This window comes from Protomyctophum bolini (assembly GCF_963924005.1).
Source record: "Protomyctophum bolini genome assembly, chromosome: 13".
NCBI classification, from domain to species: domain Eukaryota; kingdom Metazoa; phylum Chordata; class Actinopteri; order Myctophiformes; family Myctophidae; genus Protomyctophum; species Protomyctophum bolini.
In genome coordinates this window covers 36,434,125-36,459,058 of record NC_137874.1, presented here as the reverse complement: position 1 = coordinate 36,459,058, position 24,934 = coordinate 36,434,125, and the positions used below count along the sequence as shown (strand labels likewise).

At 43.2% G+C, this 24,934-nt stretch overlaps 1 protein-coding gene across 1 annotated transcript in view; it reads left to right on the top strand.

Moving 5' to 3' along the window:
- The window catches only part of LOC308326709 (roundabout homolog 2-like), a 106,373-nt gene that overhangs the window by 68,015 nt on the left and 13,424 nt on the right, over positions 1-24,934 (top strand). Inside the window, exons 9-21 of the mRNA XM_080779705.1 lie at positions 4,006-4,177; positions 8,012-8,217; positions 10,319-10,400; positions 10,527-10,692; positions 11,947-12,113; positions 12,575-12,696; positions 17,167-17,398; positions 19,617-19,741; positions 19,870-20,041; positions 21,241-21,417; positions 22,212-22,238; positions 22,454-22,493; positions 24,478-24,605. Of these exons, the coding sequence (XP_080635831.1) occupies positions 4,006-4,177; positions 8,012-8,217; positions 10,319-10,400; positions 10,527-10,692; positions 11,947-12,113; positions 12,575-12,696; positions 17,167-17,398; positions 19,617-19,741; positions 19,870-20,041; positions 21,241-21,417; positions 22,212-22,238; positions 22,454-22,493; positions 24,478-24,605 (1,816 nt within the window). The remainder of the gene's footprint in view (positions 1-4,005; positions 4,178-8,011; positions 8,218-10,318; positions 10,401-10,526; positions 10,693-11,946; positions 12,114-12,574; positions 12,697-17,166; positions 17,399-19,616; positions 19,742-19,869; positions 20,042-21,240; positions 21,418-22,211; positions 22,239-22,453; positions 22,494-24,477; positions 24,606-24,934) is intronic.

Here is a 24,934-nt window from a genome sequence, read left to right as displayed (position 1 = left end):
TTATGGAGCTCTGGACCACTAGCATATTTCAAATTATCCTCAAGGTCCACCCTACTCCCCTTCCCCCCAACAATATAGAGTCCTCTTAAGCAAAAACAAACTGTTTTATTCATTCACCTTTCAAGTGTCAAAAATGGTGTCCCAAAAAAAACACTATTTACAATGGTCGAATAGGTTGGCCCTCCTGGTCTACAGCCCTACATCGACTGCCGGACAGTGGTACTGTAGGTCCCCCTTCTTAAATATAGTCTAGGCCCCTCCCACTGGGCCGTACCAACCCTAATTGATTCCACAATTATAACAGCCCCATGTCCAGAGACAATAACTACTTTAACACATAATCACATTTAACCCTTGTCTAACTCGCATTTAAATCATTACACATCATCCACAATAATTCACATATTTACAAAACCCTACAGTTGGTCTGATCCAGTGGGATGGACTGAGCATGCTCCCTACAATGGAGTCAGGCACTATAAAAGGCAGCCTCGTGCTACAATCGGGTCCTTCCCCACTGGTCAGCACCAGGAAGCACTGTGGTAACACATGTCAAACATTCTCCAAACATGATTCACAACTTAGAGAATGAAGGTGAGACTTTAACCCATTGTTGTGTCCTCATACATACATACATACATAAATCTTTAAACATATAATTTAGGGGAGAACACAAGAAAACATGTCTATGTCAACTATTAAATGAGTCAGTGGCAGGGTAATCTGCCACAGAATGCATAAACACAATCACTTGTATTTTATTAATTATATTATTACCGTGATCTTCTTCATGATCTTCTGCTTGCCCGCTGGTATATTGTGGACCAAAAATAGAAGCTCTCTACAGTACAAGCTAAGAATGAGTTGCTCAAGATGTTGAGAGCTTGTACAAGTATAGCAGTACTGTCTGTGTGAGTTAAAATTGGTACATTTATAGCCTTGTCCAATTGAACAGTATCTGGAGCAAAGTTCTTTCAAATATTTGCAACCCATCATTTGTGCACACACATACATATGCATAGTAAAATGTCTCCAATTAATATTGGAACTGTACATAGGAGTATGTTTGACAACTTTAGATTTTTGTTTTTGCTAAACCTCACTTGTCTTGGTTCAAATGCCATCCCATCCCTAGCCCCGCTCGAACCCTACGTACAGTTTGTTTACACTACACTTTACGTAGGGTCCCGTGCCATCGGTCCCAGGCTAAATGGTACACAGATGTACATAACTTCGGAAACGTCCGTGCTGCGCATTCTTGATGTGGGTTAGATGTTTCAAAAGAAGCATATAGGAGCTATAGGAGACAACGGAAACGTCTGAGAATTTTCCTTTGGCGCAGAAGCCGTTAAGTATTTTTAATCTGTGTTTGACCGTTTTGGCTGCTCTGAAATTCTCTCTTCCTTCCTTCCTTGACTTCCTTATTGACATCCCATTGTACCGCCTCCCGCACCGACAGTGGCTAGCTGCGACAGTAGATCAGAGGCAGGAACGTAGGGACGTGCAGCTAGCCACTATGTAAAGGGTAGTGTAAACAAACTGTACGTAGGGTTCAGAGCGGGGCTAATCCCATCCCATGAATAAACATGTCATATGCCCAGATTGTTTGTGACTGTGCTGTATCTATATTATGTGGCCCAACATATTTGCAAGTACCATAATCAATCTTTAGTATCCAATTTGTGTAGCCAAATTTTTATGGTAACTCATAGCTTAGTTGGTGTGTTTAACAGACCAGAGAAATACATTGTTGTAGAAAGGTAAAAAGAGAAGCGCAAACAAGTAGAATAAAAGACAGGTGATGCTTTCCTTGTAGGGTTTTTTCAGAGATGCTGTGAAAGTACTTAATTTCCTTTGGTCAAAGTAGGTTTTCTCCATTGATTTTCTTACCCATGCGGTGGGTGCTTGGCCTTAAAAGAGTGCAGCTGATGGATGGGCGGAACTGTCACGCAAAATGATTTATTTATTTTCCTGAATTCATGCAGTCTACCTCGATTCATCTGCAGTCCATGGTTACATTACCATATGAATGATGAGAAGAAAAGGAGCTTTTCATTATTTTTTTTCAAGTTTTTCAAGCTGACTGACTTGACTGGATTGTGGTGTACAGTAAAGTTACAAATGGAGAAATTACACCCAGAGTTAAATGTGTATAGAGGACTTTACAGTGTAATACACTCCATTTGATCTCATCTGACCTTCACTTTAAGCAGACATTTTTCTAACAGACTAAATATGGAGAATTTAAGGAGAATATACAGAGCAACTGCAGTTCAGTTCTGCAGGGGAGGAATGAATGAGAGAAACTTTGTTGGCATGAAAAATGCCACTTTCTCCTATGAAGGCAATCAGGCAGATGCTCAGGCAGGTGCGCAGCCACCCGCTTGGCTCATATTATATGCACGACACGTGCCCGACTTCAAACGGTTCAACAGTTTGACTCCTCACGGTGTACAGTACATCTAAATCAGTGGTTCTCAAACTGGGGTCCAGGGACCCTCTCTGAGTTCTTTGAGGGGGTTCCAAATGGACCCTTTGCAGGTCTGTAACTCTGTTTGAAACAAATGGACCCCTAAGGGTCTATTTTGTGTTATTTTTTACATGATGAAAGTTTGAGAAACACTGATCTAAAATGAGCTTGGCCCTGGGGGGTGTTGAATGGTTTGAGTTATTTTCAGATAACCACACACACCTTTGAGGTATCTCATCCCGGTTCTAAATAAATACTGTACTTATATATATCCAAATTAAAGTTGTGGTTGGCAAGCGGTGTCTGTGGAGGTTGTGCAGATATGCCCATCACAACATCAGGTGGGACCTGGCAGCCATGACTACAAACTGCAACAGAAACCAGAATGTCCTCCCATGTCAGCGCAAATAAATATTGAGCAACAGCTGGGTGGATTATGCCCAAATATGGTGTGTCTGGACAAATATGCTCATGTTTGCCCCCCCCCCCCCCTGTGGGAGGGGAGAGCAAGAGAGAGAGGAGAGAGCCTGGAAAATGCTGGATACCGAAACCTGAACACACTGATTGACAAGACACATTGTCAAATAAATGAATTAAGCACATTTAAAAACAACCAGAGTTGACCAAATTGCTGTACATCCTGTGAATAAAGCAGCATTAAAATATAACGGACACTAACCAACATTAAAAGGTGAGAGTTCAAATACATACACTACATACAATGAAAACAACATACAATATAACATGAAGAACAAAAAACAAAAAACAAAAAAGGGAGCGTTGCATGTTGTGGAGAACTGTTTAACACATTCTGTACAAAACACGTCTGGAAACGTCATAAGGATCAGAACCGAGTGGTACCTTAGACGTCTGTGGACGTCCTAGCGACGTCCAAACGACGCGGGGCGAGATAATAATATTCAGAATTATTCCTTCTTTTTTTTTTGGCATTTCGCTTTTCGCTTGCCGTATGCTAACGCTCTGTGCAAATATTAGCTTGTCATTGACTCCCATGTTAGCGCGGCGGAAAGAATGACTCGTATCTCCTCATCCAGGGCGCTCTCCGTGGTGATGAATGGATCGACATGCTGGCGCTGCATTTCTGCTCCTCATCCGTCTCTCCCGCAAAATATGAACGCTTTTTGGAGTTTATATAAATATAGTAAGATGATCGGGGATTATGAGCTCACTTTGTCAAGTCAATTTTTTTAAGAAAGTGTTTCCGGTTCATGGCTTTCAGAGTAAAAGCGATCACTACTCTGGCGACTACTCTGGCACCCCGGAGCGTCTATTTTGATGCACTTCCTGTACTAGATGTGTTAAAATGGTTCGAATGCCATGAAGAAAGTGTAGTGCACTCTGTAGTGAGTATTGATTTAAAGGTGTCTAGAGAGAGGGGGCAGCACCATAACCCTGGCAATGCCAGGAAAGCTCATGCATAATCAGTCTACAGTATCGTGGGAGATGCTGACGTCCAGGAGCAAAATGAGCTACCAAACCTGATGGAGTTCTTTTTGTGTTCTTTGTCTGTATAGGATCTTCTGTTCCCAAACCAGCCAACACAAGAAGACAGCCGCGTGTCTGTGTCTGAGAACGGAGAGCTGACCATCATGTCCGTGCAGCGCGCCGACGCAGGCTACTACACCTGCCAAGCCCTGACCGTAGCCGGTAGCATCCTGGCCAAGGCCCAGCTCGAGGTAGCAGATGGTGAGGTCATTTCCCCATGTTGAACGCATACAAATACAACCCATGCAGTAGCCAGTGGTGGAAAAAAGTACTGAAATGTTTTGCTTAAGTAAAAGTAACAATACTGCAATGTAGCAATACTCGTTCGGAATTCAACATACTTGAGTAAAAGTACAAATGTATTGGTATAACAATGTAATTAAATGGTAGAAAGTACTCAATATGCAGAATATCCCATGTCAAGGTTTCAAATATATAATAAAAACTTAATTTAAATAATGGTACAAGCTCACAATGCATCGCATCACGACACATTGTGAGCTTGTAGATCGGCTATTTTCAAATGACCAAAATGTATAGGGCTTGAAGTGGTTAATGTATGTTTTGTAATAATAATAATCCAACTATACAAAGTAACTAGTAGCTAAAGTAGTGGAGTAAAAGCACAATATTTGAACCTGAAATGATGGAGTAGAAGTTAAAGTATTGGAAATACTCAAGTAAAGTACAAATACCTCAAAAAGTACAGTACTTAAGTAAATGTACCATTGTCAGTAACATACAGTACTGTAGTATAACAAAGTTTGAGTCACGCACTGATCAGTGTCTTTATTTGAAAACTTCCCAGGCTAAATGATCACCTCACCACATACAGTATAAACCACATAAACATTTAATTATATTAGGACTGACCAGTGCACTAAGTAATGAATATAGAAATAAAATAAAGGGAAATGGTTGATCACAGCTGCAGTTAAGTGAATCATCATTTATCATCATCAACCTTAATTTCACCTCGATAAACCATAGAGAAATGACCCTCATTTACAATGGCATTGAGTTACTAAAACATTAGTTTGTAATGAATCTAATGCGTGGGATGTACTTACATTATATATTTTTTAAACAAAATAAAGCAATATTGTAAATTAATAAATATAGAATATAGAAACAGAGTATAGTAAACAAAATCATTAGCACTAGCACAGAGTAAAAACGGTTACAATACAGTTCTATAAGCTCTGAGATCAGGCATTTGAACCGATGTAGCACCAATTTCAGTTTCAACAGGTGTACCATGGAGCATGTGAAATGTTTTAGGTTTACATGAAGAATAATTTACTGATAAACACATTACACACGGAAACTGGCCTGGCCTTGAATGCTACAGAGAAGATATACAAAGAGCAGGACACTCTGAAGTCAACCAATATAGAGAGCTCTCTATCATCGGTCGATCAACGACCGAGCTGGTTCGGTCAGGTCCCGACTGATAAAGCCTGTCGATAGCCGCAGGCTGGTGAAGAGGGGGGAGGGGGGAAAGCAGCACGGACATTTATAGCCTTTTATTGGGTGCCAGTATACAGAACGACTAACGTTTGGACCTATGTGGTCTTCTTTATCAGAGTCATGATGACTCTGATGCTGCTCCGTGCGGCTCCTCCTTCTGCAACTTATGTAGACTCCCTTTGTTACATTGCATTACTGTTAGTATTTTCTTGCTTAATATAACACATTTTGTTGTCCTTTTGGTATTCAACAGGGTTTCGTAGATACACATGCAAGTCATGCATGCATCCTTTGTTTGGCCTCAAATGCATCACAGGTTGTTGTTGGTTTGACTGCACTACAGTATACATCTAAACCTGGCAGAGATCTGTGGCTGAGTGCCTTGAAAGCCAATCAGTCAAATGTCCTCATCCATTTCATTATTCACCTTACTGTGAGATTGTTGAATGTTCTTAAAAACAGTGTTTCTGCCCGAGCTAAATTAAGGCAATTAGCCGTTTACCGAGTATTGTGTAATTGGCTGAGGGGCGTAGTGAGGCACAAGAATAAAATAGAGGTAAAATCATTCACTTGTACAAGAAGTTGTAGTTCACAGCTACCAGGAAGCTCAACTTCCATCCTGGCACAGACTAGTGCCTGTTTAGTGTTTACTCAGCCATCCATCCAGGCTGTGTTCAACTTCTCCCAAACAAACACATGGAGAAACAAAACTTAACTGTTAGCTCAATCTCATTGTAAGCAAGTCATTCTATAGACATTCATAATTTTCTGAAGATTTAGCTACTACAATACAATATCGGCTAAGTATTAGATTATAGTGTGTTTATATTATAATCACGTTTTAACGGAATCAGATAAACTAGCTCTTTTAGAATAGTTAATAGAGCATCTAAATCAATCTAACCACATTAACCCATTCTGACCGGGAACCCATTTTGGTGTTTAGCATCATGTTGTGCTTTAGCTATTGAAAAATAGCAGATCTACAAGCTCATAGCGCGCCACCGAGTGGCGCGCTACGAGCTTGTAGGTCTGCTATTTTTGAGAAAATCGAAGAACGACTGACATTTTTTAGAATCTGATCTCAGGTCAGAATGGGTTAATCAGACCAGTGTGTGTGTCCAGTGGAAACCTCGTATGAATCTGATCTCAGGTCAGAATGGGTTAACCCTATGTACATATCTACGAGCTGCCAAGGCATCGCAATGCTTTTAAAATGTAAAAAATGTAAAAAAAAAAACTCTCTCTCTCTGTCTCTCTCTGGGGGAGAGTCACTTTGCCCTCCCCTCTTACTCATGAGGACATTGTCAAGACTATAAGCACCGAGGCGCTGCCATTTGCGAAGCCGTGGACGTCTTTCTCTCCATTTACTCCATGGTCTATTCTTTAATTAACATCTGCTCAAGTTTTTTTTTGTTTTGTTAATCATGTTCTCTGGAAAGAAGAAAATCCTTCCTTGTGCTTCCACTCAGACGAAGTAGCATGCAAATGTTGTGTGAAGAGTTAGGGAGTGTTGCTGTTTTCCTCGGCTGACATCTGCACCGTAGTGATGCAAACAGGAGCAAATCCTGTGACAGCTGCCCCTGGTCCCCCCAAATTATGCTAATTCCCCAGGCATTGCACATTGATTACCTCAGTTTTTTTCCATCGTCATATAGCAGTACACTATAGCAGTAAAACTTGAAGGGTCTATTTGGCTACATTTGTATACAGATCTGACTGTGTATGACTACTATACTACTATAACACTGAAATGCATTTGAATGCCTGTCCTCTCTACAGTATCATGCAATACTTCTGGGTGTATTCTGAGTGCGCTTCTACACTGTTCTATACTCTTTTGTGTGGAGGAAGGGGTTGCGATAAGAGATAAGAGCAGGGGAATGTGCTGTAAACGCTTGTGTGAGACAGGCCTGATAACAATGGAGAGCAGCAGTGAGGAAATGAGAAAGTGAAGGTATAGGAGGCTACGAGACCACTGGAAACCCAACTCACCCAGCTTGTATTTTTGTCGTCTGATGCGGTCGGCAGACACTTATCTCACAGCCGTAACAGGGCAGAGGCTGTTTGTGGGATCACCCAGCATGCATTACAGCAAGTGCTCTGCCTGTTTAGCTTTCTAATTCAATGTTAAGGGTGGAGGGGGTTATGGGGAGGGATGCCAAGAACGAGATGGAGTAACCATGAGCCAGAAGAACACGACGGAGGAGGGGCAGCAATATGTTTAAAGGTGTTGGAAAGATGGTACTGTAATTAGCGCCACAGGCAAACCATTGTTAATAATACCCACCTAGTAATTACAGCTCAGAGGTGCAATGCAGTGCAGTGAACACAGTGCTCTTCCCAGGAAATGGCTCTATGGAACTATGGTTCTCACAACAGATCCATCACAGCTCCAATTCAAACACACTTGGTCTGCAATTACTCATTATCACCAACACTTGGAGGCAACGTGTTCTACGTTGACACGTTGGCACCCAAATTACGGTATCACACTATCCGAAATATATCAACACTGAAGTCCTATTTACAATGTCTTCCTGCACAATTTCTTCTTGTCTCTAGCCCTGAAGGACCGCCCCCCGCCCATCATCCGGCAGGGCCCATCCAATCAGACGCAGGCTGTGGGGGGTGTGGTGCTACTTAGATGCCAGGCCTCAGGGGACCCAGAGCCTACGGTCACTTGGCTGAAGAACGGGGCCAATCTTCTAGGGAAGGACCCTCGCATGTCCCTGCTGGAACATGGCAGCCTTCAGATCCAGAATACCAGGGTAGGTGTCAGTATGGTTCTGCACGCTCACCAGAAGTTCTCACAAGGTGGTTCAGGGGTCATAAAAATGAATTATGACTATGTTTGTCTCAGTTCAGTAAGCCAGTTAGTGTGCTTTGAGTATCTGATGTATCCATCTATCCTGTCTGTCTGTCTGTCTGTCTGTCTGTCTGTCTGTCTGTCTGTCTGTCTGTCTGTCTGTCTGTCTGTCTGTCTGTCTGTCTGTCTGTCTGTCTGTGTGTGCCTGCCTGCCTGCCACCTGTCTGTTGTCTTGCTAGCTTGTTACTGTAGCTTGAATTTCTTACATTTTCAGGTTGCTTTAAGGGTTTTCTGCTAAATTATTTTCTATCAGTATAAAATCTCTCCTCACACACACACACACACACATAGTAGTGCAGTGTGCACATGCATTCTATCTACACTGACACACGCTGTGTGTGTCAGCATATTACACACAGCAAGTTACAGCCGTCTACACTGCAGGATATGTCTGACCTTCAAACGGCTGGACCTCCACTTCGCGTTTTCTCTGCTCCTCTGTTCTCATCGCTGTCCTTTCACATGCACCCCCCACTGAAAGCAGCTGTGGAGAAAGCGAGAGACTGAGAAAATGCGAAAGTGCGTGCACACGTCGCGTGCGTCGTGTGCCGGCCAGGCTGAACGAGTGCATGCATATCTCCTCTAAAGAAAACTTTCCCATCTCATGTCAATTGGATGTAATTCAAATGGACAAGTGCAGTCAGGCTGCTTTTGAGCGATGAATGGAGCGTATTGATTTTTAGAAGTCGTTAAATGGCGCTGTTTAGTACAAATCTCCCAGGCAGCGGTTAGAAACTCAAGGACAGCACGGGGGGGGGGGGGGGGTTGTATAATGGAGAAACTGTGCAACACAGAACACCCTATCACCATCGTAAAGTGCTCTCTCTCGTTCTCTGTATGTCTGTCTGTCTGTCTGTCTGTCCATCTGTTCCTCTCTCTCTCTCTCTCTCTCTCTCTCTCTCCCTCAAACAAGAAAGAGATGGAGAGAGATGAGGCTTTTGTCAGTGTGTAGCTCTCCTTCATAGCTGGTGTTAAATACATTATCCATTTTCTGTGTCAGTATTAATGATGATGATGGCAGTGGTGGTGCTGACAGAGAGGGCGGTGCGGGGTGGGGGGGACTTTGGTTAATGGCCATTACTGAATGAAATTAATTAAGAAAATTAGCGTCATCACTTTCTGGGTCGTTCTTTTTATTGGCCATCGCTACTTTCTGGTCTCGCCCCCTCTCATCCCACTGTTTTCGAGCCAGAGAAGACATTAATGCATTTTTACTGTAGTATATTGGCAGCCACCCTCCTTCAACAACCCCCGATTGACGTAGGAGGTAGTATAAGTCAGCGGGAAGCAGAGTAAAGAAAAAAAAAAGGCTATTGGATTCTGAAGAATAAAAACCACAGGGAATGAAAGTGATGCATTGTCTGTGTTTTGGATGAGCAACCCATTTCAAACTGAGAAGATGGTCGTAGTAGCATCACATCACTGTCGGGTGGAAACCTTATGTCCAAAACTGTTGCTTTTTCAGAAAATAATAACCTGTGCTCTATAGGATCAAATGTAGTTATTTAGTCACAAGCTGTCGTTAATTTGTTCAATATTTATTAAAACCTACAGACTGACTTAACCACTTTCACAGTCTATTTTTTTTTTTTTATTGCAGATCAACAATCTCACAACACGCCTCGCATCGTGAGGTGTTGAGCTTGTCGCCATTTGTGTTACTTTTGTGCGATACTGTAGTATGGTGGAGTAGCACATTCACATACATAGAGGGTATGGAAGTTATTGGGGAATGCCTACTGAGTGGCAAAAAACTACTTTCTGGCCTTGACTGCCCATACATCCAAACATAAAAGTCCTATCTGATTGCATTAAATGACGTTAAACTCACTTTGCCACTCACATGCGCATACCCTCTATATTTGAAATATGGAGATAGAAGGTTTATACCTGACCGATAACGATAGACTATAAAGAGATATTTAGTGCAGAGGTTTTCTAATTTGTTTTGATTGTGAGTCTATCAAATGAATGATTTGTTGAACTGTCTGTCATCCTCATAGCTTTCCGATGCAGGGTCGTTCACCTGTGTTGCTAGTAGTTCCAGTGGTGAGACATCGTGGAGTGCGTACTTGGATGTCAGAGGTTTGTTTGTCGATTTAAAAGAATTCAAAGCTTACATGAATCGAAAAATATTCGGGCACGACCTCTCTGACTCTCGTCTGTACTTCATAGATTTTCATTCTCCTTTCCATTTCTTTCACCTTTCAGAATCCACCGACCCCTCAGACTTCATGTCCCACAATGCCAGTGCCCTTCCAGGGCCTCCCGCTAAGCCAGAAGTCACGGACGTCACCAAGAGCAGTATCTCGTTGTCATGGGAACCGGGGCCGGAGGATGCCTCTCCAGTCTCTTTCTATGTCATCGAAGCCTTTGGGTAGGTCTGCGACCCAGAACCTCCAGCTATACCTTGAGTGACCACTCAACTTGGCAATAAATAACATAAAAGTGGGCATTTATGTGAACAAACAAGACATGCCTGCGCTAGAGTTTCTAGACTAGAGCATGCCTTTTTTTTCCACAGAGAGAAAGGCACACATGTATTTTGTGTTGAATGTTGGCAAACAAATTGTACTTTAATGTAAAAAGACATGGCTATTATGACCAGTGATGGAAAGTAACTATTCTGACAATTTTAGGGTTAAGAGGTAAGGCACGTATGAAAATAGGGACCTTTAGTTTCGCAGACATCTTGCAATCAGTAATGATCAAAGGGATGTTGTTCAAACAGCACCAGCTGTTTGAGCAGAGCAATTTTTAGCCAGATATCCTTTGCCTGTGTGAGCATAACATTGATATGTCATTGTTGGTATTCGTATAGATTAGCAAGCAATTACCCATATCAGTGGAGCTTAAAAGTTCCACTGTATGACTTGAATACAATAATGTAATGTTTTCTTTCCTGGACTAAACACCTGATAAACTAAGCTAGGGCTCAAAGGTATTGCCTGAACCAACATATTGATAAGCAGCACAATTTTAGGGCATTGTGCTTCATGTAAAGCAATGTGCTTTGCATTTCAGGAAACACACTATGAAAAGGGCATTTTAATTAAGTAAAAAGGAAGCAGAACGAAGGAAATACCTATTCAGGACACAGTAATGACTATGAAGGAGTTGCTTGTCAGGAAGCATTTCAATAGAATGTGGAGTTGTATTGTGTTTGCTTTTGCTAGCGTTCCATAATGCTACATTGCCCAGACAATAGTGGTTGGTGCCACATCTCAAGGGATACCGGAGAACGCGTCAGTTTACCAAGTTGCCGCGGTGAAAATTCTTATAATAATAATGATAGATAATGATAAAAAGGTGAGTATGTGAATACCAATGATAAGTAGGCCTATACCATTTCAGGATATGTTTACTAATGCATTACATTGTTTCGGTACTTTGGTGTTTAAACTTTTAGCATTCCTACTTTCTCTAGTGTTAACTCTAAACAACTATCCTCTCTTTCTCAATTCAATGCAATTTAAATGACGGTGAAGTGAAACTAAAATGTACTAAATCGCGGCGAGTTGGTAAACTGGCGAGTTCTCCGGATACCATCTTAAGAGCACTGAGTTTCCCAAAGTAAGCAAGACATTTTCCCTTCACTGTCTGATGGGACTTTTTTATGTTTGTCCTGCAGCCAGTCAGTGAGTAATAGCTGGCAGACAGTAGCAGACCATGTGAGAACCACACAGTTCACCGTCAAAGACCTGCGGCCCAACACCGTCTACCTGTTCATCATCAGGGCTGTCAACATTCACGGTCTGGGAGACCCCAGCCCCATGTCTGAGCCCGTCCGCACTCAAGGTATAAATAAATGTATATATCTGGATTTATCTCCTCGCTGTACTGGCTTTTCAGCAATAAAGCATCACTCCCATCTCTTTTAGACATACCTATAACCATAAGCCTGATTTATACTTGAGCTTGTAGATCTGCTATGATCGGTGTGAGACATGATTCGCAACCAAGAACAAAACATGTAAATTGCAATTATGACCGATATCCAATCTTCGATTATTTGCAGTGTCATATCGGCCGATACCGATATATTACATTATTATATTTATATTGAGCTCATAGATTATAGATATATAATCTCGCAGAACTTGCAGATTTATTTTTAAATATTTGTTCTGCTGGTGAAAGCAGATGGTAAGCCGCCCTCCCCACTAACAGCTGACGCTCTTAAAGAGCCAATATGGCCGATTTCGATATGCTACCGATTATATATGGTGCATCTCTGTTTGCCTCTGTGTTTCTTCCAGACATCAGTCCCACGGCTCAGGGGGTGGACCATCGGCGTGTCCAGAAGGAGCTGGGAGACGTGCTGGTCAGCATGCACAACCCTGTGGTCCTCAGTTCCACTGCTGTGCAGGTCACATGGACCGTGAGTACCATTCACAGACATACTGTAGTGTAGTGTTGGGACCCATTTGTGGGTCACGGTCACGGACCAATTCTTATGGGCCACTACTCGAGTAAAAATCCCATTTTAAAGTTTAAAATAATGGTTAAAGTGGTTAGAAGCTATGAGGTGGTACAGATGCATCACCTTTTAACCACTGTAACCAGATCTACAAGCTCATAGGGCGGCACGGAATGCCGCGCCACGAGCTTGTAGATCTGCTATTTTCTTGTCATCGTGAAAACGTGGCGAAAATCTTACAATTAATATTGTTTCACAGCAAACTCATGTTTCTTTCTGGGGTGTTCCTGGAACAACATATTTTCAAATGGGGGTCGGTGGCCAACAATTATTGTGGGGGTCCTTGACATGAAATAGCTTGAGAACCACTGATATAGAAACATAGGGTTTTCAGAAAACTGTCATGATTTAGAAGATATTTTGTAGAATCTGGTGTCTTAATGGGTTAAAAAAACCACGTCAACTCAATTTCATTGTAACTAAGATATTCGATAGAAATTCATCCTTGTGTCTGTGTCCGTGTGAGCACACTATTAGTCACGCCAGCTATCTGTTTCACGATGTCTTGAAATACTGTACAGTACAGTAGTGTCCTGAACCATCAGTGTCTACTTCTGTTGGGGACAAAGAGACAGACATACGGTATACAGAATAAACACCGGTTATAGATAGCTTGACCTTGTCCACACCTTGACAAACTGAAGGTACAAAATGTAGCTTTAGATCCGAAACGTTGAATATCATGAGAATTCTCCGGGATCATCTTCATACTTTGCATCAGTGTTGATTTTAGTTTTAGTCATAGTCTTTTGAATAGTTTTCATTTAGGGTTTTTTTTTTTTACATTTTAGTCACCTGGAATGTTTTAGTGTTAGTCTATACTTTTAGTCGACGAAATATCATATGACTTTAGTCGACTAAATCTACAGTTGATTTAGTCGACTAGAATTTATTTTGGCGGGCCTTGATGCCGTCGTAGTGGCTGATACGCTTGCTGAAGATAGCCGACTCTTAGTCCAGTAGTCCCTCCCTAATATTTTTGTCTAGTTTTTATTGTCAATAAAATTGTCAATATATTTTGTCTTAGTTTTAGTCATCGTAGCTTATAGTTTAAATTTAGTTTCCCTCAGTGAATAAAGGTAGTCGACGGATTTTTTTTGTTATAGTATTAGTTGACGAAATCAACACTGCTTGGCATGCAAGCTGTGTTATGGACAAAAGGGTGTTGGAACCTTTGGAATGCAGCTGAGAGCAATTGAGGGATGGCTGGACGTTCATAGTCCAGGACAGCTGGTGCTCCATCAATTTGTGATGGTTTGAGGTGACAACGAAATTAAGACTAATGTTTCTGTTCAGGATGAATGGATCACCATTAGGTGCAACATATTGTGTTGGAGGCGGTTTGCAGTCAGCTTTTATATCAAGAAAATGTTATTCCTGTCTTTTGGCAAGGTGTCCCATCTGCCTGCTTGTGCTGCCTAATGACACTCTTCCGCATAAGTACACACACGCACGGTCGCACGCGCGCGCACACGTACGCACACAAACACTCCATTATGCACTTTAAATCTCGAGATAACGTTTTGCATACTAATACTTACTATCGTTTGAAGAGTTTTGATCATCCATATTAGCAGACTTATCATTATAGGCTCTCCTCATACACTGAACGTTCAATCTGGGTACCGATTGGCAAAACAAAGGAAAAACAGCGGCCTCTTTTCCTTTGAATTTGCCGTTGTTGTTGACGTTAGGCACAGTCTGTCTCGAGAGAGACTACTGAACATTTAATTAACAGACGTCCTGTGTGGCAATGTCTTGTGATTGTTGCTGTCTTTCTTGCTGTCTTTCTCATTATGACAGTAAAGAATTGTGATCATGGGCATTACTGTCCTTTCACATTCTGGCATCCTCAGCAATCAACAGAAATCCAGTGAATTCATTTGGCATGGATCTATGCAAAACGTACGCGCTCTAGAATACAAATAAACCATCACATCAATCTTTCAATTGCGTGATTGACATTACACTAAAGTTATTATAGGCGAAACAGAGATTTGATGAAGGAAACTAAATGAGAACATATTTTGCCAAAACGATGACAGCAAAAGTGTACGTCGTGTATAGCACTGTGATATATGCCACAGCTGTCTTCTTAGACAAGGTGAGACTGAACACAGAGGCGTGTAATTCATTTAGAGTCATGGCCTACGCCACATAAATTCTATTTCAAGTAAGTATGGAGAGCAGAGTGGGAGGGGCAATGGTTCATAAGGCTTTTAGATACACAAATCATTTGTTAATGAAATGCAGGCAGCTAACTGAGCTGAGCATATAGAGGGTGGGGGGTGGGGGAAAGACAGGGAGAGAGAGAGAGAGGGGGAAAGAGAGACAGCAGGAGGAGAGAAAACGGGCAAGAGAGTCGGACTGATTTATTTGGTCTGGTCTGACGGTAAACAGCTGCTTTATTTCACTAGTAAAAGCTTTTTCTTGCTACTGCCCCTGTTAACAAGCCATTACTATGAGTTATATCTCATGTGTCTCACTCTCCCTCAACAGACCAACCAATTAAATACTTTCCCCTGCCCGTAATAAGAGGAAAAAGACAGCTGTCTATTTTGACGCAGTACCTCTGGGCCAAGGAGGTGAAAAACGTCTCACCTAGTTTAAGCGTGGCTGAGCACAGTCAGCTTTGCTACTTCAAATTGAATGTCTGGCTCTCTTTCCATGAAATATCTCTTGGAATGTTGTGTATACTAGTCGTCGACTCATAAACTTTTCCCACACTAAGCAAAATTAACACTGATACAAGAAGTTGACATATCAGTTGTATGGATGTACAGTATATTATGCCCTTAACCACATGATTAAGTCAGGTGTAGGTGAAGTTAAAAAAAAATCACACCCGTGTGAAGTGAGTGGTGCAACTCCGTGTGTGTGTGGAACGCACCCACAGGAACGCACCCAGTGTGCCGGCCCGATTCCGGCGAGCCGCCCCGCATCCGAAACGGTTGAGAAATGACAGAGTTACCATGTGGGGGTCCCTCTACTGTACTGTACTGTACTGTACTGTACTGTACTGTACTGTACTGTACTGTACTGTACTGTACTGTACTGTACTGTACTGTACTGGCACCCCCGAAATCACCATATATACAGTTAATATGTGTGTGTGTTTGTGTGTGTGTTAGGTTGCGCACAGGTGGTGAATTCAGCCATGCTGTTTTCGTGCTCAGACGCACCCAGCCACCCACCCACACACATAGCTCCGTAGGGGAGTGGTTGCACCACTAAAAAAAAAAGGTTCCAAAAAATGAAAGTTATACAAAATTGTGAAAATTATTAGATCTACCAGCTCACAAACATATTGTAATAAACCTTGTCTCAGGTCTGAGAAATGTAAAGAATATTTCTACTGCGACATTAATAATGGAGTCAGAACTTCAAAGGTTACATAAAAGATAACCTTTATTTATTTCATAGACCATATAAATAAGCAGATAGCATGAGCACAGACAGAAAACGAGATATAAGAGCGGTTTCGGATGTTATCTCTGTATGTATCAGGCCACTGCAAGTCCCCCATAGCCCCCCGTAATATGGCACTGAGGGATACAGTACACTGTAGGCTGCACATCACACACACAAGGGGGCATGCGCTGTGGCACTTTATGATTAGGAGGCCACCCCAGTGGTTTTCCCACCCCATCACTACAGCTGACTGCAGATAGATAAAAATGTTCACTGCTACAGTACATACAGTATAGGACAAAGAGGCACACAGTTTTATTAAATGTCTTTAAAACCTGGCTACTTAACTTTCCCCGGGTTTTCGAGACGCTCCCACAGGGTCTGAGCTTTGGACGACTTTGGGACTTGGGGACTGACTCGTCAGTCACAGAGTCAGTGTCTGCCCGTACAGCGCAGTGAGTTGTCTGTCTCCGTTGATGATAGGAGACCACTCGCACCACTGAATAGTGGAATAAAGGCACTCCTAATGGTCCCCACTATTCGCCCCTCAACCTCCTCTTTCCCTAGCCCGCTATACACGGTGTGCGAGCAGCACCCCCTCCCCCAGCAATGAGTGCACACTGCACAGCGCACACAGACAGATAGCGCAGCTGGCCTTCACCCTGTAATGTGGACTGAGCTCTGCTCTCCAGGCATGAATGTCCCTTATTGAGCACCCTCCTTTGGGTCCCTTCCCTCCCAACAGTCATGTCCAGCTACGAATGATCAGTTATCAGTGTCTCAGTCAGGTGAGTCCCATCACTCCATCAGATAGATTTGTTATTGCCTCCAAAGGCACCCATAACACAGGTTCACTACACTATCATGATGCGGCGCGTTGTGTATCGCCTATTTTTGCTATTCATTGCATGACAAAGTTTATTATTATAACTGAGACCCCCCCGTCTGTCTCCCCATCAGGTGGAGAACCCGTCGCAGTTCATTCAGGGCTACCGGGTTCTGTATAGGCAGACCTCAGGTCTGCCCTCTCCAGGGCCGTGGCAGGTACAGGATTTGAAGGTGGCCTCTGAGAGGGATGTGACTCTCTCTGGCTTGAAGAAGGGCATTGTCTATGAAATTAAAGTACGGCCATACTTCAACGAGTTCCAAGGCGCAGACAGTGAATCCATGACGGCACGCACCATGGAGGAAGGTAACTAGCTCTCACACATCATATGCATAATGATATATATTGGATGAAATAACAGATATTATTTTTGTGTGTGGCTCCGTCCACCCCCTATTTTTCTAGCTTGTTGCCTCTGGTAATGGCTTCATACCTAGATACTGATGGAAAATGGCATTTCAAGTGCACCCACCCACACACACATGCTGTGGTGGCAAGTCCCCTGTGTGAGCATCCAGATCCCCCAGACAGTACGGTGGGGGTGTGTGACAGGCATGGCCCTCTGTAGGGTGTTGGAGGAGAGGGGACCTGTCTCCCATGACACCAGCTCAGCTCTCTCCCTGGGCCTGTATGGACCCCTGCTGCCATGTTGCCTGCCAAGTCCCTGTTGCACACCACATGCACACTGAGCTGACTCTCTGATATCAATTCCTTCCTTCTCTCTCTCTCTCTCTCTCTCTCTCTCTCTCTCTCTCTCTCTCTCTCTCTCTCTCTCTCTCTCACACTCACTCACACACACCCCACCCCAATATTTTCTCTCAAATTTCTCGCTTACTTAGTGTCTCACTCTTTTCGTTTCTGTATCAAATGTCAGCTACATTATTGTCATTAGGTAGTTTAACAGTAAAGTAAGCTGTATTACTGTAGAAAATAAGTAGAAAATAAAGTACATTTAAACCTAAAAATAAACTAGATGATGATCAAATATAATATAATGTAATAAATCATATGGCATATTTTTTCAAAAATATTCTTCTGGTCTATCATCAATGTTGATGTTGATGGCAGGCTGTGAGTTGCAACTCTAGAGCCAGGCCCATCTGGAGTATTTAAGCCACAGTGGCCAGGCTGCTCATAGGCCAAGTGGCAAGCAAGACATTTTGTGTTACAGCCAACCCGCTTGGGCAACACTGAACTGCTTTGTAGTCCGGTGGCCAGTATCCTTGGTTCCACAACAAAGACAATTTCAACTACACAGTTTCACAAACTCTCAGTGGATGTTTAACCCAGTCAACCATGATTATTACAGTATAATAATGGGAATTGTGAGAGCCCAGGATCTCCTACACAGTCACATCAGTGAAGGTTGATAATAATGTATTCTTCTGTCACATAGACGTCCCCCCCCCCCCCTATTGTCTGCTATCTCTTTGGATCCCCTACCCCCTCTCCCTAACAATTACAAGGCTAGTCCTATACAGTATATGTGTAATTGGTATACAACAATTAGCCACATGGAAAGTAGCAGCATGGGCCACGGGTATCATCTATGCCTACCATATATCACGGAGCCCTCATGAATTAGAATTGAGTGTGCTTTCGTTTAGCTGAGATGTTTAAAATGTGATATTCTTACCCTCCAAACACTGCCATATGCCTGCATGTGATGGTGGTGATTCATTACGGAGGCGGTGTCAGTTGCTGGGCTCAGTCACCCTTTATGATGGCACATGTCTACTCAGGGTGCCATTTGCTGGCTCAGCTTCTGATTACCTGCTGGTCGGGAGAAATATGGGCTAGTACAGCTTCTTTGTGTGATCAGGGAAATAGAGTTTCGACCCCAAGTGCTGTGTCTGCATAACTTCCAAAGCAAATAATACAGTAGCGCATGGGATTGGTATCCAAATTGATCAATTCCATGTGTTCGGGATCCTGTGCGCCACGGTGTATTAGGAATTCCTTGCCATTGAATTGATGTGGAGAAGTGCAAAAAGCTATCAAAAGAAGATTTATCCCTGTGACATTAAGTAGACTCAGTGCTCGCTCGTTTGAATTCTATTCATTTCGTACGCAGTGGCAGTTTACTGTATCGGTTCAGAAAATACCTGGCTTGCTCTTTGAATACAGCGGCAGAGTGTGTTTGTTTTTTCCACGTTATAATGATTTTGAACTGTCGTTTCTGTTTACCCGCTTTAAACCTGGTGTTCCATTTTGGGCTTTCAATATTTTTTCTAAACATTTTTTTTAATATTTCAAAGAATTGCAAAAATTGCAGATCTACAAGCTTGTGATGCGAGTCATGTTTGACGCACCCTGAACTTGTAGATTGTCTATTTTCGCACACAACACTGTCGTGGAATAAAGTAACATACTGTAGGGCTTAAAGAAAAAGCAATAATATGGCCTCTGCTTTGTCACAATGGAATTGTATTGTCGCTGACTGTATTAGTGGTTAAAATAACAACGTATTAAATTAAAATAAAAACAGGGTTTTCTCATGTTTTTTTTGGTTCCTGCTCCACAGCACCCAGTGCCCCTCCACAGCAGGTCACCGTGTTGACGGTGGGGAACCACAACAGCACCTCCATCAGCGTGTCCTGGGACCCGCCGCCTTCGGACCAGCAGAACGGCATCATCCAGGAGTACAATGTAGGGAAGGAGAGATATAAACTATGCATGCGATGCGCCGCACCCTGCTGAATAATTCCAGTGATATACTGTATACTGCGCACGCTGCTCTTATAATGAATTCCGTCTTGCCCGTCTGTCTGTGTCAGATCTGGTGTTTGGCCAACGAGACTCGATTCCACGTCAATAAGACTGTGGACGCAACCATCCGTTCAGTGGTTGTGGGGGGCCTGCAGATGGGGGTGCAGTACCGCGTGGACGTGGCTGCCGGGACCAATGCAGGACTGGGGGTGAGAAGCAAACCCCAGCTCATCATTTTAGGTAAACACACACACACACACACACACACACACACAATCTACACACACGCCAAGCAGGGGGCTAGCCCCGTGACCTAATGCGGCCGGGGGAACCTTGGTCACAGATGTGGTCTGGAAAAATGATTTATCAATTTATCGCGCTTGAAGAAAGAGTATTGCTTCGTGTCACATAGACATTTATCAGGGAATCGATAACATTTCATTTAGAATACTGTCTAGTAACACCGTGGCAAGTGCTGTTAGCCATATCGATAATCCTCTTCAGCGCCTGGGCTGCTGCCGCTAACAAAGTAGACAGCGTTATTGAGAGAGCTTATCATGCTATCACATCTTATCAAATGGCTGAGGGATGCTGAAGGAGTATATAAACCCCGAATCAATATCAGCGGGCCGATGCCAGATGCGCTTCATGTGTGACTTTTGACTGATATATGGGGAAAATAGCGTTAGCGGACAGAGAAAGGAAAACAGTGGGTTGTGGCGTGAGGTTTAATGATAGAGAGAGGGGGGTGGGGGGGGTTTCCTGCTGGAGACTGTGAATCTAATTTCACAGCACAGTAGCTGCAACAGAAAATCAAACTCTGTCAGAGGTGCTCTGTCAATCTCACGTCTTGCAGCTCAAACTGATAAGTGCACTGCTGAATTGATTAACTCTGTCCGCGGATTGTCTGCGCCATTCCTCTGTTTCTTACCTCTGTTATTGTTTATGTATTGCCTTGTCCACTGACTGTTTTTAGTCTCCATGCGTTGTCTGTCTGTTATGTCTGACTCGTCATGTTCTGTCTCTTTGTCTGTCTCGTTTTTTTCTTCTTTTTTTTGTCACGTCATTATTGTCAATACTACTCTCTGATTTGACCTAATATAAAGCTCAGAGCATTTATTTATGAAATGTATAAACAGTTGATAACGTTATGTGTGCTAGTGGTTTAGATTCTGTATTTGGTATAATAACACCACGATTGGTTTGTACAGTGGCAATGTTCCTTTGATCATTTTAGACGTTTTTCTAGAATATTATCAAGCTTCAGCTTTACAATTTTTAAAGGTGGATTGTATTTGTTCTTCTTGAGACGGGTTACAGTGGGTCAGAGATATTCACCGGTCCAGTCCTATCTCTCTCTCTCTTTTGTGTGTGTGTGTGTGCGCGTGCATGTGTTTGTGTGCGTGCTTGTGTGCGTGTGTGTTCGTGTACGTGTGCAGGTGCAGAACTGAGAGATGTAATGACAGGGACTGAGGGCAACAATAGCATCTCAGACGTGGTGAAGCAGCCAGCGTTCATTGCCGGTCTGGGTGGGGCCTGCTGGATCGTACTCATGGGTTTCAGTGCCTGGCTCTACTGGAGGAGAAAGAAGAGAAAAGGACTTAGCAACTATGCAGGTAAAAAAAGAAAATTCAATCCATGCCGTTCTGGTTTGCGCCTGACACACAATCTCACCACCGCATTAGCTCTGTTGAAGTCGCCTCCGACGTGAGCCCACGCTGTTGTCACAGACGCGCCGCCGCCACATAAATGGCGCGCGCATAAATGCAGAACAAAGGAAATATATTCAGCACAGATGGAAATAAGCCCTATTTACTTTAATTCCGTGTGCGCTGATGTGCATCAACTGTGAACACAGCCGCATCAAAACTGCACCTTCACACTCAAATTCATTCATTCGAGATAAGTAATTTAACATTCCCTTCCATTATCAGACCAGGGCCCGTGTTGTGTTGTTTTCAAATCATTGGCAAATGCGCCTACATTTAGGACTGCTGTATTATTTTGTCTCTCCGTAGGTCAAGCATTTATATCTGTGGGCTATTGCCATTGTGTTGTACTGCAACTATCATAATGTGTGGGATTTGGATGGAGCCCAACACTGATAACCTAATTCCATGGGGACTTACATTCAGTACTGCTGTTCCTCTGATCCTCTTCCTGAGAATAAAATAATGCTTCCCCCAATATCCTGCTTCTGTTCGTGGGTTTGCTTTCCCCATACTGGGGTTTTATTTTCCACTGCTTTAAGATGAAAATGAGCACGCTGTCACTATAAAGGAGAGTGCTGCATATTTTCATGGTTGTGCTCACACTTACCAATTTACATTTTACTGCGTTGACATTATCAAAGCACAAGGTTTTAACAACATCTCTTGTCTATTTTCCCTTTTTTCCTCTCCATTTGCAGTTCAATCGTTCACCTTTACCCGTGCAGGTACGTTCTGACTTCCTTCATATCTTACAAATGACACAATAGACAATAACACTGGTTTCTGTTCCATATTTCTAAAAAAAAAAAAGGATACCATAACCACACACACAGTAGTCACACTGGCTGGTGGAGGTAGATTTTCAGGAAACATTATTATGATTGAATCTTGTTTTTTTTCCCCCCCTCTCTTTCCTCTGTAATTTTTCTCTGGACCACAGTCACATTCCAAAGAGACCAAGGCCTGATTAGAAATGGAAGGTGAGAATTCAATCTAATACATAATAATGGAGAGTCTTTCCAGTGTAGCTGTCATTTGCCTAGATTTCACAGTACCTTGCAGCGTAATGCACCGTCTGATGGCAGGGGCACATTGAAATACAGCATGAATAGTTATAGCGTCGCTGCAGGGCAGACACCTTGTATCTCCATATTTCAACTGTTAATGTTTTCCTTTTTGTAAGTCAATGCACACGACACGTCGCATCGTCCTGCTTTCTAAGTTGAAAATGTTAGAAAGTCAAACGGGTTGAGCGTGTCCGTGGGTTTTACACATAATTATTTAACCAATGAAAAGGATTAACAAGAAACTCGTGACAAAATAATAACTACATTGGCTCCATTGGTCCACTTTTGCATTTCCTGACAAAGTAACGGTTTTTGGGACGTACAAAGTTTCCACCGGACAGCACCGACGGCACTGTGCGATGTATGGACAGCCGCTCTACTTATTCATTTGAGCTCATCGCTGGCATTGACGTAAGAGCCTGATCAAATCATTAATCACTCCCCTGAAATTAGAGAAAACAATTAAGGCAGGTGTTTTTTTGTTTTTTTGCCGTCACACGGTGGCAGCGAGGCTCCTGGCAGAGAGGGGCGGGGGAGGGGGAGGGGAGGGGAGGGGAGGGGGGGCTGATGGATTCACCGGTCGACAGCCTTGGCATATGCGGTTAGAACGCGCGCCTAGCATGTATAAGAATATAACAAGATAACGTCCCTGGGGAGTCTGAGACTCCTGCTTGTGTCTGTGCACGAGGGCGGCCTGCTACCACACTACCCCAAATATTATGGAGTCTAACCGCATGAGGAGAAGACACCTTGAAGGGAACAATGAAGTGCTGTCTCTCTCTCTCTCTCTCTCTCCCTCGCTCGCTTTTACACCAAGCACCAATCAGCCCTCAGCCAAAACAAATGAAGCACAATAACATCTAAAAATAAGATGTGTGTTGCTGGAGCCATTGTGCATAAGCATGTGTGTCTGCATGTGTGTGTGTGTGTGAGTGAGCTTTTTACACACGTGTGTAAACGCAAACGTGTCACTTTGTCATGTCGGCGGTCGGTGTACATTTAAGCAAATATTATGTAAATCTATGTGTACGTGGGAACATGCCCGTGTGACACATTGCAACAGAAATTATTCGCATAATTGTTTAAACACCTTTGAGCCATCACAAGTCAGATGTGCATAATTCCCTTGCCATTTTGATGGGCTTTGATGGGCCCACAGGAAAATACATTTTTCTTCCACCATATATTAATTAGACAAATGCAAACAAGGCACACAAGGCATGTGACTCTTTAAAAAAAAATCATTTTAGTAGCTAACTAATACCATGTGGTCACAAATTGGCATTATTTTCTACTGAATCCAAGCCCAGAATTTCCATACACAGGGGCAGGGCCTCTTTCCACCTTCCTTTTTCTTCTGAAGCCCCCCCCCCCCCCCCTCGCACCCCCCACCCCCAAGACTATTATACTGAGAAAAATGTAATGTTGTAGCTTCCCTAAACCGCTTAATCGGCTTCTCCTTTGCTGTTGCTATGGAGACCGTACACCAAGGTAGCTGATCTGCCAGAGGGTGTCCATGATTCTCAATTTAAAATGTAAATTCCTGTAGTGTGCGGGGGCTGAGGAGCAGATTTACTGTGTATTTAGGCCTGGCGTGTCTCTCCAGGGAGAGTTAGGGCTAGTAGACTCTTCAGGGTGGTGGAAGTCTGATTTATAGACTTGCCACTTCATGTCTCTGTGTGTGCTTGTTTATTGTTGCCTGTGCTCTGGGCTGCTCCAGTGGAGCAGATATGCTGAATGAGGTTTCCACACCAATTTGTCGTTGATGCAGCCAGAGAAGAAAGAGTAATAGCGCTGGTGTACTGGCTATACTGTATGTGTGACTCTTTTTCTGTGTCTCTACTTCCCCCTCTCTCTCTCTCTCCCCCCATTATCACTAAATGCATCCTCTCCCCAGTCGCCCTGGTCTGCTGAAAGCTGGTGACCCCGGGTTCCCCTGGTTGGCTGACTCCTGGCCCTCCACCAGCCTCCCAGCCAATGGGGGCTTGGGGAGTCCAAAGGGCGGCAGTAACTTTGGCCGTGGAGGTAAGGAACATGGAGAAGTATATGGAGAGTTTGACCGTTGGACAAACAAAGCCATGCCAGGGGGATGGAGAACAGTCGCAGTGTAATTGATGTGTATCCCTCTGAGGGCCGGGTGGGCGGGGGGTTTATCACATCACATCCACACAAACACGGACACACAAACACATCCCTGTGTCATAAATCTCTGCTGCATCACCGATGACGGTCAAAAGGGAAGTGTTCTTTCAAGGTAACATTCAAACAATTGATCTCACCTACGTACTGTCTGTCTGTCGCCTACGCACCTGCTTGTAAATGAAACGGCGTGTGCTGAAGTCCTTTTTCACTAG